Source organism: Periplaneta americana, chromosome 1 (assembly GCF_040183065.1).
Source record: "Periplaneta americana isolate PAMFEO1 chromosome 1, P.americana_PAMFEO1_priV1, whole genome shotgun sequence".
In the NCBI taxonomy this organism is placed as follows: domain Eukaryota; kingdom Metazoa; phylum Arthropoda; class Insecta; order Blattodea; family Blattidae; genus Periplaneta; species Periplaneta americana.
In genome coordinates, this window is record NC_091117.1 from 165,091,556 (window position 1) to 165,106,206 (window position 14,651).

Sequence of the window (14,651 nt, forward strand, 5' to 3'; positions counted from 1 at the left end):
CGGTCAGCGCGTCTGTCCGCAAAACCAGGTGGCCCGGGTTCGAATCCCAGTTGGGGCAAGTTACCTGGTTGAGGTTTTTTCCGGGTTTTTCCCTCAACCCAATACGAGCAAATGCTGGGTAACTTTCGGTGTTGGACCCCGGACTCATTTCATCGGCATTATCACCTTCATATCATTCAGACACCAAATAACCTAGATGTTGATACAGCGTCGTAAAATAACCCAATAAAAATACATGACTGGCTTTATATGGATGAATGATGTAAGTCAAGTACCCGCCATTAGTTAAAAAAAAAAACTTTTCTTTCGAAAACATGGCCTTTTTCTTGTTTACATTTATTTTCATCCCATATTGCTCACAGCTGTCATTTAGTTTCAATAGAATATCCCTTAGTACCGGTACCATCTTTCTTTTGCTAACAACGTCATATCAATTAGACATTAATCACAGGAAATATACGCGTGACGATGGAATACACGGATCCTTTCTCCTTCCTACCGATATTTTCATTCATGTTCAATAGCCGTACTGATAGTATTTGGTTGCAATAGCCTTGAGAAAAATGTCAAAGACTGCCCACTGGAAACAATTGGAAGAGTAAAAGTTGTTGTTGTTTTCTAATGCCAGGCGTTTCACAATAAAGTCATTTGACCTCTTGCACTCCAATATTTTTCAAAGATGTTATCATGGTCAGCCACTGAAGCACAGATTTTGAGGTGTTCCGAATCCATTTCTTGGTTTGAGTTGCACAATGGGCAGTTAGGGGATTGATATATTCCAATTCTATGCAGGTGCTTGGTCAAACAGTCATTGCCTGTTGCCAATCTAAATGCAGCTACAGACGATTTTCGTGGTAAATCAGAAATTAACTGTGGATTATGATGCATAGAGTTCCATTTTTTCCCTTGAGATTGTATTATCAAATTTTGTTTGTTGAAGTCTAAGTATGTAGGTTTAATAAATCTTTTCACAGAGTAATACGTAGATTTAGTAACAGGTCTGTAAGTAGCAGTGCTGCCCTTCTTTGCTAAAGCATCCGCATTCTCGTTTCCCAGGATTCCACAGTGGGATGGTATCCATTGGAATACAATTCTTTGTCGACCTAGTTGGCAAGTTGGTATAGTGCTGGCCTTCTATGGCCAAGGTTGCGGGTTCGATCCCGGGCCAGGTCGATGGCATTTAAGTGTGCTTAAATGCGACAGGCTCATGTCAGTAGATTTCCTGGCATGTAAAAGAACTCTTGCGGGACAAAATTCCGGCACATCCAGCGACGCTGATATAACCTCTGCAGTTGCGAGCGTTGTTAAATAAAAATAACATTTAACATTTACAATTCTTTAATTGAGTGATATTAATTGAGAGAGCATTTTAGTTATTTCTGCTGTTTGAGATGAAGGTGTGTGTTTAGAGACTATTGATAAAATAGGGAAGAGTAAAAGTACTGGTTGCAGCTCTTAACAAAACTATCAGTTTTTTCAAGAAATTTTTATATCTTTCAGCTGAAACTCTCTGACAAAATAGAGAAAAAGCTAAACGCTTGCGTTCTTACATAATTTAGAAGTTTTGCTTAAAGAATGCAGATGTCTCTAGTCAGTCTGGTCCACTTTGAATACATCCCTGATTTAGTCCGTGTTCGATACTTGGATTGGTAGCAGGTTAGTTTACCTCAATTATAGAGGTCGTTCAGAGCAGTTTTCATTTAGCGCCATTCTTTTTGTTACTTGCTCTAGTCGGCCAGTGAACTAGACCGTGTCTACCAGTTTTGTATTGTACATCTGTTCGTATGAGCATGCGGTGAATAAGCATATGGATATGAATGTCAAAATAGATCACGTGATTTCCACTAAATGCGGAAATATATCTTTATATGATAAATTCTAATGTAGCAAACGTTGTGAGCTGAAAAGTAGCGAGGTAAAATTTCGTATTACTAATCGAAAGTATGATTTTGTACTGCATAGTAATATGTAAGTAAGTCTAATCGATAGTGATAAGTGCGGTAAGTGAACACAAGTATGAACTAATGATTATCGGAAAAATTTAGTTGCAAATTATACGGACTGTTCTCAGAAACGAAGTTTGAGGACTTGCATCGTCGACGCAATCTCGTCAGAACCGGCATTGAATCCACATGAATCCACATCGAAAGAAGCATCAGGTAATTTAATGCATAAGAATACACAGTTGGTTTATAAATCCGTATTTAGAGTTTATAAAAAAACCTCCCAATTAATTTCTAAATGTTATGAAGGTAACTTATAGCTCATCTTTCTTTAACGTTCCGATTGCGTCGATTGTTCTTCCCATCAATGATAATTTGATTAATTTCACTAATCAAGATGACTTTGTACTGCGATATAATTTATTTTCAAGCGATTAGTTTCAATTTTCATAGGCCTTAATTTAATTTATTGGTCTGACCCAATATTTTGGGTTTGCCCTGCGACACAGAATAGCTCACAATAAAATTTAAAATGAAAAATTATATAAACAGATTTCAGACAAAAGTGATTAAGACATAAGAAAAAAAATAGAACCAAGTATAATTTAAATTGAATGTACGTCATAAAGATGCTGACGAAATACCGCTACAGAAAATTTTATAATGGTGGTGATGATGGCATCTTGAAGATCTCTCGGCAGCTTGTATTTTTCCCTCCACTTTACAAAGGCTTTCGGAATGGTGCCTCTCGCTCCAAAGAAGAGACCGGTAACTGTGATTTTTTCAATATTGTATTTCGCTGATAGGTACTGAATCGTGGGCTCGTAGATTTTCTTTTTCTCTTCGTTCACTTCAGATGGTTGAGTGGCTGAGATTTCAAATCTGATAGTAGGATCAATTATTTCGGCTGGCTGTTTATTCCTATTTATAGCTATGATATCGATCCTACGATTGCTTCCACCATCAACAATAGAATGAACTTCCTCGTGAACGTCTAGATCGAAGTGCATCTGCGATCATAGAACGTATGATATTGTGACGTTTTATTCTAAAATGTTGCTTCTTACAAAGCAGGTACTTAAAACGAAATTGAGAAGTTTTAGAAATTTATCCTTACCGGCAATTTTTAATCTGTCACTTAAGGTGTTCTCAGTTTTCCACTTTCTAATCCACATAAAACATCTCCCTTAAATGTAAAGAATCATGGATTACACTTTGGACTCTCAATCCCTCCAGAAAACTTTTCGAAGTCAAGTCAACATGCTCTCTCAATATACCAATCCACAAGCTTAATAGAAAAGACCAGGTTTTATTATCAAGATTAAGAATTGGACATACAAAATTAACTCATTCCTACCTCATATCAAGAAATGAACCACCAACCTGTGAAACCTGTCATTGCTTACTCACCGTTAAACACGTCACCATAGAATGCCGAAAATACCACAAGTCACGGAAAAAGTACAACATACCAAATGATATATCTACAGCACTCAACAATACAGATGTTCTTCTACAAGTAATTCAATTCTTCAAAGAAATTTCCTTGTATAATATGATTTGATTGTAAAATTTATACTATTCACACACTCTATTTATTAATTTTTTGTTATTTAATTATTATTATTTTTTTACCTCTAGATACATTGTAAAATATTGTGTACCTTGTTTGTAATCATCACTGCTTGTCTTGCATTGTTCTGTATATGAATATTGTGGTCGCAAAAAGACCATGCAGTTATGCGACCTAAAATAAATCTTAGGGGGGGGGGGGAAACATCTCCTTCCCTTTTCTCTGAAAAAAATCCTTATCGACTCTTATAATGCCGTTATTCGATTGTTGCGTTGTTCTTTTAACCCTTAACTTGGCAGAACTTCATTTCTCACATTAGTTTATTAAACCGTGTCGGACTGTAAAGAAAACAACTATCGTAATGTCCATATTTTATGTTGTGCAATATTATAGTATTGTGAAATTATAATTTTCCTACCAATTTTTTTTCTATTCTATTATCATTATAGCATATAGCCTATTAACCTGTTGTATCCTATAGAATACATTGCCAATTTAAGGGTTAACTACTGTAACTCTAAAATTAGACATAAAGCTACAGCGTGTTCATAATATGTGCATTAGCTTTATATGCAATATTCGGAAATTTGATCATATTTCACCATGAGTACTTCGAACAGCTGTCGTAGCTTCGACTTGAAAAACGCAGAAAACTACTCTCGCCGCTGTATCAAATCGTGCCTGTCACGTCGGTTTCAGAATCTCTCAATTCTTCACAGCTTTGGCTTTTCTCGAAAAGAAACTATTACTTTTATATCCAAGCACACAACATGCTGCTATTTTCAATCATTCACAATTCACACCTCTCGAATCTGGAATCTTCTTCCTTCCGATATTAGAACCTGTCGGACGGTGTTGTCTTTCAGAACTAAAATGCACAATTACCTAATTCGACAGGCATAGTAAATTACATTCGCTCTTAAATGTAATACTTATAAGGAATATTTAATAACCTGAGTTTTTTCAGACTAATTTACTGAATTTATTTTCTCTGAATATGTTGAACAGTGGGCATATTTAAATATGTAGCTAAGTAATTTTATTTTTACTTTATAAAGATAGTCGTAAGTAATTACTTCTACATATTTAATATATTCAGCTTAACTAGTAACTTACATAAGTTTCAGTGATTTTATTTCACATTATTATTATTATTATTATTATTATTATTATTATTATTATTATTTATGCATTTGGGAACAGTTGGATAATACGCACGATTGAGCAATGTCGATAGTCACTGGGCAGTACCAAGCCGTGTCATACAAAAGACAATCGAAATGATGTAGAAAAATTCGAGACTATGTTCTTAAATAAATCACTCCATTAGTCAAGTTCAAGGTTTATGCAGTACAACGACGTTTTGAATGCACTAAAAGAAAATGCATATGTAGTAAGATGTTAAAGTAGGTTATGACAATAAAATAAATGGAAAAAAAAGGTGTGTTTCACGGAATATCATTTAAATAACGGTTAATGTTCGCCAAAGCATTAAGTACGTAATTATGACCGCGTCACAGTTTTATTTGTGACCTAGAGAAAATATCCAGCCTTTTACGAAAAAAACTTGTAGGGGCCATGAAATTACTCACCCCTTCAATTATATTACTATTTATCAATATTACGAAAAAAACTGTCATAAAGGCCATGACCGACTAAAAACATTGATACCGAAGAGATAAACCCCTGCGGCCGTGGTGAAACAAAAGAAAATGGGAGAGAGATTTTAGAGATAAAATGGACACGCAATTTTGATGAACATACTGTTAGTAATTGGAGATCGCTTGTAAGATCTGTCTTAACCTTCTATGTAGAAATGTCGTCCAAACAAATTGGTGGTCCAGGAAAAAATCATTGAAATAAATAAGAGTAACAGTGGTGCTATCTCTCAGCCTAATGTTCAGAACGAAGGAGGTAGAGAGAAAAAGAAACAAATTTCTCCTTCTAACAACACCACAGACCAAAGTCATGTTCTTATGTTGGCAACATAGTGTATTTACTTAAATTTGGTCGTAACCGTAACGGCGCGGTTCAAAGCTACAGTGCTAATTCTCCAGTTTAGCGTGCATTTGTATTAATTGTAGATCTGGTTGAGTGGAAGAGAAGGCCTTAAGGCCTTAATTCTGCCAGCTAAAATAAAATAAATTATTATTATTATTATTATTATTATTATTATTATTATTATTATTAATGACTGTATATTAACTGCACAGTTATTTATGAAAGAAAAATGTTATGTTTTATTTAACGACGCTCGCAACTACAGAGGTTATATCAGCGTCGCCGGATGTGCCGGAATTTTGTCCCGCAGGAGTCCTTTTACATGCTAGTAAATCTACTGACATGAGCCTGTCGCATTGAAGGACACTTAAATGCCATCGACCTGGCCCGCGATCGAACCCACAACCTTGGGCATAGAAGGCCAGCGCTATACCAACTCGCCAACCAGGTCGACTTTATGAAAGATGAAATTGGTTAAAGCGATATGGTATTTGGCGGAAGGGTCGCCACGCCATTCGCCTCATAACTTAGTTGGAGAAAATCTCGGAAAATATTCAACGAGGTTAACCAGCCTAAACGGGATTCGAAGCCACGCCCAAGCACAGTCGGGGCTCACGAGTTCAAAGCTTGAGTTATGACGATGAGTCGTAACCAGTGGCTATGTATTTTTACGTTACGCCTCTTTCTACGCGAGACGTAATGTACCGGAACTGTGCTGTGTGTGAAACAAGTTTCTATGAGATTTTTATGACCAGACAATTACAAAGAGAGTTTTATATACGTCGTAGTTGGACTCGGGATAACGAACGATATAGCACCCGAAATTAGTTTTTGTAACGTAGCAATAATTGCTAAGCGTTTTAATTGTAGAATGTCTGATGCTACGGTAGCATCAGACATTCTACAATTAAAACGCTCGGACCTAATAAAAGCCCTTCAAATCGCTTCTGAGCGGACGATCGAGACTGAAATTAATTCTGTCCTCCTCACATTCCCCTTCCCCCGCTCTCAACGTTATTCTGCCGTCAAGACTTAATTGCGACGGTCCGCACGATTTTATGAACGGAGTCTTCATTATCGTAGAGGTCGAGCTTACCTTAATATCCGGTTTGCTGAACGACGTCTCTGCAATTGCCACTTGTTGATGGTAACTCTCATCGTAGCCGTAGTTAACGTAGCCATTTCCTGCTGCATTCTGGCCTTCGATCGGTTGATACGGGTCCTGAGAAATAATAATGTCAAATTGGGAGAAATATGTTTGTTAGGTACCTAACTGTATTTGAACGTAAGAGTACGGTAACATTGTTTTTTTGGTTATTTGTTTAAGAATTAGATTGTAACTGATTTGTTTAATCTCATTATGTGTAGTAGGACTTCTACAACATTCTAGTATTATACAGTCACAAAGCTCAATACGTAGGGAATATGCATCCATAGATAGTTGCTAACCACTAGGATCGCTGCTATCGCTTCATCACAGACAATGCGAAATAGTACCGGCACAGTCTATTGTTCCTAGTACCCTCACAACTCAAGCTTCGTGACTGTGCATACTAGACTGTGCTTCTACTATGCTTATTTATTTATTACATGTACAGAGTGACTCAGAAGTAAGTACCGTTAGACCTATAAATAGTAGATGGGTGTAACGTAGACTTGACCGATCCCACGCATGTCCCCATAGACACTCACAAACCAATACCGTCACCTATACCCAAACCATCACAGTCAGTCTTCAAACCAACACTTCCCAAACCCGAATTGTCTTATGCGGATGCAGCTAAGACTATGACAACCAAGACAACCACTACAGACGATCCACAGACAGACAAAACAACCACGGAACAGCTGGTCGAGGGGGTTCTACGTTCTGCTATGCAGAAAATAGAATCCTACATTGACCGGCAACTAAACAGACTACAGGACGAAATAGTGACATTCACTATTTCCTTACTCACTACAGACACAAACCCCACGAAACGACACACGACACTTGCCACAGCCAACCAGGCGGCCAGACGGCTTCTACGGAAACGAGTAGCCCACCACTTTGTTGGTATAATCGGAGGCACCGATTTTGGCAGATGACCTCGATGACATTTCCAGTAGGCGAGCCAATATTGTTTGTGTAAGCTGCGAGAATGAGATGCGATAACATTCTGAGTCGTTCATATTTTCATAACAGCAGCTCATATCAATTATCCTTATTATGAAACACACCACGGTACAGTCCTACTCAAAGACTACCTTTAATAAATGTAAATGACCTCCGTTCGCAATGATTTTACAATACGTCTCCTACATTTTCTAAATTAAATTAATTCTTAATTAAAAGGAAAATCCTACCCTTACCAGATCAATATACAAGATTTGGCCAGTAATAATCTAGGGATCGTCTACTGGTAGTGCGACAATTCAAGTTAATAAAATTACGATTCTTCTTCATAATCAAAATATAATTTGGTTAATTGGGTAAAATTGCATGCTGCGGAAGTTAGATTTATATAAGAGTATAATAAATAGGATTGTAATGGATATTACAAGGGCAATAATTTCTTCACACGCACATTGTGAATAGAACAGAGAAGAAAGCATTTTAAAATATTCGAAATCGTACAAAATATCGGAGAAACCAATTTTCCCTGCACAAATTGCACCAATTGAAAAAATATAATTACCATTCACAATAAATACTGCATTTTATGGGTTCTAAAAAGTTGTTTATTAATCTAGAGGTATTGGCTGATGACTATATTAAATTCCAGCACAACATTCATTCAGAATATGTAGAAATTACACTTTGGATTTTACTAAATATATAGGCCTACTATCAAAAGGTGTTACATACCCCCTTAAATACTGTACATGTGTTACCTGTGCGATGTCCGATGTTTAATTTTTTAAATATAATTCATAGTACTGAAACTGCCATATTGAATTCGCACAAATTGTATTATTCGTAATTTTCGTCTCGAAAACCCCTAAGATATCTAATTTAATTTTTCACCCATTTTTGTCCCAATCCACCACTTTAAGGACAAAGTCGGACTAAATAATACCTTATTCGTATTCTGTGATCGCAAAGATCCTCAGATATCGACTTTCATCGAGATCGGATGACATGAGATTTCTCACTCCCTTCTGCCTTTTCATCAGTACCTTAGGATATGGTATTTAAGAATGTTTAATCAATATTGTAGAGAGTAACCTTCATTTTAAATTTTACGTCTCTAGTTAAATATAGTTTGGTGAATTTTTAAAATCGTCGACTTCTTTCTCTCTCCTCTCTGCTCGGAAGTACAAAAAAAAAAAAAAAAAAAAAATGGAGTTATTTCAAGGGAGTAGCCTACATGAAATTGAATTTTTTTTACTTTCCTTATAAATTTTAGAAACAATTCTGAGAGATGAGATGAATAGTCTAACCCAATTTTATGAGTGAATCTGTGTTTTAAATTTAAAGACTGCACGTCTGCTGGTTAAACAAAATAAATCGGTATAATTATTTTGATCATTACTGCCTCCCATTTTCCATCCCTTAATGTTCGTATTTCGTAAAACTCAGTCTTATCTATTGACTAAGGATTAACATATTTCCATATACATATATATTTCCATATATAACAGATTATATTTCCATTTCGCACAATATTCTGGTCACGAGACGTAATCATATACTTTGTCTTTTCGGGATTTACTACCAAACCTATCGCTTTATTTGCTTCAAGTAAAATTTCCGTGTTTTCCCTAATCGTTTGTGGAGTTTTTCCTAACATATTCACGTCATCCGCATAGACAAAAAGCTGATGTAACCGTTCAATTCCAAACCCTCTCTGTTATCCTGAACTTTCCTAATGGCATATTCTAGAGCGAAGTTGAAAAGTAAAGGTGATAGTGCATTTCTTTGCTTTAGCCCGCAGTGAATTGGAAAAGCATCAGATAGAAACTGGCCTATACGGACTCTGCTGTAAGTTTCATTGAGACACATTTTAATTAATCGAACAAGTTTCTTGGGAATACCAAAGACACATATAGACTATTGTAATATTTGTTTAGTTTTTGGAGGTGTCTGTCCAGAGTGCACAAATACTCGGGCGTGCATGTTTACTCTTATGTCCTACCCATTCCACTGCGACAGAGATAACAGCCGATCTTGCAGCGGTGAGAACTCGCTCTCCAGTTCACATTAAGAAAATCCATCTGCCAAAATCCCTGGCGCGACCTATAACAGGTTACGAGTCTCCCTAGCGCCACTACAAAAACGTGACTAGGACAGAACTGACCAGAGCACTGGACTCTCCACCTCTCATTAACATCTGCGAGGCATGGTGCTAATTTCACTTCATTCATTTCATTCACAATTCAACTGTTAGCGTGTACATGTTTCATATAATCATTTACAGGGGAAAAATACACTACTGTTAGATGAGAGGGCAAACGGCTTTTAGCTGGGAACCTCGATCTAAAGTTAGTGAATTGCAAGTCGGGAACCAATGGAGGCATGGGATGCTTACCCTGCCTGCCATTTTAAACATCATTCTTTCTTCGTCCCCTTTCATTCATTCATTCACGTAGACTTGAAAAGAAGATTAAAACGTTCTTCATCACTTTCTTGAAATTACTCTACTCAGAGTTGTGCAGCAAAGAAGCATTAAGAAACTGAACATAAACTGAATCAATTGTCCCAAAGAGAGTACAAATATTACAATGTTTATAATAACCAGAGCCAGAAAGTTGGTATCAAAACTGTTAAGTTGTGTGAGCTTAAAATATATCTCTACCGAATGAATAATAGTGAACCAGAACGACAAACATGTGCTCAAATCGTCCGGCCTTAGAACAAGAAAATAATAAACGAATAATAAAAAATATATATAATTATAAACTTCGTAACTCCCAATCAAAAATAATTTACCCATACGTAAAAAAATAAGATACAAAGTATACGATGATTCTAGCCTCATTATAACAAATAACAATGAACATTTTCATTTTATCGAAAGAAATACTCCTTTTATGTTCAGAAAAAAATAAAAACAATATTTGTACTCTGAAAATATTCGTTCTGCGTGATAAGACGTTACTGGAGCAATTCTGAAACATGGTAAAGTATTTCTTACTTTCATCAAGTGATCAACCATTCGTTCCACTAATTCAGGAATGGTGCGTGGCTTAGTCGTATAAACACGATTCTTGATGAATCCCCAGAAAAAGAAATCCAGGAGAGTCAAATCAGGTGATCGCTGAGGCCAACGGATTAGGCCTGTGCGACCGATCCACCTACTTGGAAACACTTCGTCTAACAAGGTTCGAAAATCACATGAATAATGTGGAGAAGCTCCATCTAATTGGAAATGTGTTTCAGGAGTCAAGTAGTTCATCATGTCGTAGTAATCGACGCCGGAAATTTAATTGTTCGGAAAAATGAAAGGACCGATAACAAATTCTGCGGTCAGGAGAGACAACAAATTTACCTTAGGGCTGTTCCTGTCATGCTCTCAGATTTCAGTTTTTTTTCTGTCTCCAAATAAGACAGTTCCAAACATTTGCAAAGCAAAGTCAAAAGACGTAAGTCAAAAGACATGCAATAGCATTTGTGGAGGTGTATCAAATTCTACAATTTGGAATTTTTCGTTAGAGATTTTTCCTTCTCCACTCTGTCCTAGAGTAGTGATCGACAGATTTGCACCAAATGCAGTCAAAAGATCAAACCTTTGGCAAAGATCTGTGAAAAGACAAACTTGTATTTTCTTCTTCTTCTTCTTCTTCTTCTTCTTCTTCTTCTTCTTCTTCTTCTTCTTCTTCTTCTTCACTTCAAGGATTAGGTTCATGTTGAACCTGTTCCGGCGCCCATTTCGCTCTTGGTCTTCCTACATCTCGTCTTCCTTTTGGTTTATATCCCATTGCTAAAGCTGGCAGTCTGTAGTTCGGCATCCTTTGTAGATGTTCACACCACCTTCTGTTATTTCTCTTTAATTTCTCCAGCAGTGGTTCCACCTCTAATTTCTTCCGTATATCTATGTTCTTCTTTTTATCTTGTATTGTACATCCTAGTGTACTTCTCATAAATTTCATTTCTGCTACCTGGACTTTTGATTTATCTTTTTCTGTCATTATTCTGGCTTCACTTCCATAAGTTAGCATAGGTACTGCGATTGTATTGAAAAATTTTATCCGTGTATCTTTTCTTGTTTTGTTTTTTAAAGATCTATGGATTGTTCCACAGACATTTCGAAAGTTATTAAGTTTTTTATCCAGGTCTATATCTCTTTCATATGAAATGTAGCATCCTAGGTACTTAAAATATTTAACCTGTTCTATAATTATTTCATCGATTACTATTTTTGTCCTTATTGGGTATTTTCCTTTAAATGCCATTGTTTTGGTTTTTTGAGCTGCAATTTTAAAATTATATTCTTTTGTTATTTTATTTAAAACATAAATTGATTTCTGTAATTTATCCTCACTGAACTTGTATTTCAAGAGTGTAAACTCTATTTGTTGTTTTGCATTTTCTCTGTTTCGGCTTCAATTCGCCTCTTCAGCTAGAGAAGTGTGATGACAAAAATTCTGTCGATCACAACTCTAGGACAGAGTGGAGAAGGAAAAATCTCTAACGAGAAATTCCAAATTGTACGAAAGTTCCATTTGTTCACTCGTTCTGATAAATGAAACGTTGCCTCATCGCTCCAGATTAGTTATTTCTCAGTTCAGGATCCATGGGTAACATTTCTCGAAGGACATGACAAAACATAATCTGTTTCGAGTAATCACCATGATGGAGAGTCTGAAAAATTTGCAAACGATACGCTCGGAAATCGAGTACCTTCCTTAAAATGCGCCACACAGACGTTGGTGAAATGTTTAATTTCTGAGCAGCTCTATCTATTGACTTTTTTGGACTGTCAAGAAATACTTCGTGGACTGTTGCAATGTTTTCCTCGCATTTTTGTTAAGTCTTCTGCATTTCGTGTTGTTATATGCAGCTGTTGAAGCGGAGAAGAATAATCCAGATCGATTAACAGCTAAGGATGCACGTATACCTTACCTGAGGAACTGGTTCTGATGGGGCAGTTTGCTCTAGTCCGACCACGGTCCCGTATGTTTCTACTTCAGTCTGCTCTGCGATCTTCTCCTCCTCATTTCCTTGTATCGTGTGTAATACCTGTAGGAAGAAGCAAATCGTATGACGTGTGGTGAATCACCTGCGCCTTCTTTATATGAAGTTATGCATTCTGCCTATTTAATATCTAAACTACAAAAAGTAATAGTATACCTGACACTTGCTCACTTTAAGGCGTACGACCAATAATGGTGAGGTTACTGTCGGTGACTCAGGAGAAGATGAAAGCGGACTGAGGAGGAAGGGATGTGAACAGATAACGTATGACAACACGTGCAATATTTGTACTGCAGTAAGCGGAAACATTAGGTCTCCTTCTGTTCAACTTGGCTTTAATTTCCATACGCATTGTTACTCATGTTTCCTGTACGAGTAACAACATGGCTACTGGGATCTGAGGGACGTTTATAATAATCAACAGCGATAGTCAAGAAGGTCACATTCTTTCCGCTCGTCTTCTCCTTAGTAACGGACAGTACGTGTGCCGGTCTCACTCTATACATTTTCTTTATTGCGGGTGTCTGGATCCATACATTTAAGCATATTTTGGCCCAATGTGCGTCCTATACATGTGTCCCATTTATCTTGACCACCCATAATAACTAGGCTTCGAGACTTCGGACCCAATAGAGCAGTTCAGTGGGAAATCCGCATAACGGCGTACTGAGTATAGTGGTAAAGCGTACAGAGGCTGGGGGTAGGCTTACTATAGAATGAATGCCAATAAATACGCAAAGGAAAACTCTCTGGATTTGAAAGTTCTGACGAATAATTTGGTTTTCATACAAACCTATTTTCAAACTGTCTGAAACTATTACACGGTTAGAAAAGTCAGAGCAAGAGATGCCGGAAGTCCTCAAATTAGTTGATGAAATGACACAGAGAATTAATGAGACACCTAGTACACCTGTTACTGAACGTGTAAAACAGAAATGCAAGTCAATTGTATGTAAAAATAACAGATATGGAACATTGTGTAATATAAACAGCAAATTAGTGGACATAGTCACTCGAGAATAAAGGACTGTCTCTTAGAGACTGCAATGATGTTAGGTTTTTTCTTTTGCTCCTATCACGTCATGCGACGTAGAGCGCATCTTTTCACAGTACAAACTGTGTTTGGCAGATAACCGAAAAAGATATACGTTTGAGATACTGAGAATATATCTTGTAGTACATTGCAATTCGGTACTGTAACTGCACTTCCTAAAAACGACCAATAGGATAAATGAAGAAATTAAAATTGCTACATGTTTATTTCCACCATTGACACTGTGTATAATTAAACACAAATGGTTATAAAAGACAGGAGACTAAATGCTTTTCACATTATTTTGACATTGTCAATATGTAATGTATATTTACTTTCAGAATGTACATTATGTGTGCGTTTCCCCATACTACCGTACTCTACTCTAAATAGTAACGTTGTTACCTCAACACATCTCTACCTTTCACTACCTGCAGCGGGTCAACAACCTATAGTACATGCACAGTAAACTTATTGTATCGGGTCCCAAGTCTCGAAGCCTGAATAACTATGTACGCAAGCAGCAAGTGAAAAATTGTTTCATACAAAAGGCCTACAACTGAAAGGGGGAAATAATGCTGATGAGGCAACCTTATAGCATTATTTATTAATGAGATACGAGTACTAACATCGTTTCTTTAAATGACACATGTATTTTCTATTAATATTTCAATTAAGCTCGTCAAGATCTTTTCAAAAATGTAACACAGTGGGCCATTCTGATAAACAAAACGCTAATAAATGGAACGTTATTGGTGCCTTGATGGCATGGTTCCTGTGCATAGCACGGACAAAGGAAGTGGTTTGACTTTAAGGTAGTGTAAATAATATGTAGTAGGCCTACAATGCAGATACTCAGGATCGCGTAACCCACTCCACGAAATTTGGTGTTTTCCTTACTTCTAATTATATACTTTGTTATTTTGTACTGAGACGACCAAGGAGACGATGCGTTAAAATTACTCTTTCCTGTTATAATACTTC

At 36.7% G+C, this 14,651-nt stretch overlaps 1 protein-coding gene across 2 annotated transcripts in view; it reads right to left on the bottom strand.

Moving 5' to 3' along the window:
• The window catches only part of lovit (loss of visual transmission), a 116,837-nt gene that overhangs the window by 22,610 nt on the left and 79,576 nt on the right, over positions 1 to 14,651 (bottom strand). For both annotated transcript variants that reach the window (XM_069830933.1, XM_069830925.1), the window contains exons 7-8: positions 12,563 to 12,679; positions 6,614 to 6,739 (exon numbers count right to left, since the gene is read on the bottom strand). In XM_069830933.1, the coding sequence (XP_069687034.1) occupies positions 6,614 to 6,739; positions 12,563 to 12,679 (243 nt within the window). The remainder of the gene's footprint in view (positions 1 to 6,613; positions 6,740 to 12,562; positions 12,680 to 14,651) is intronic.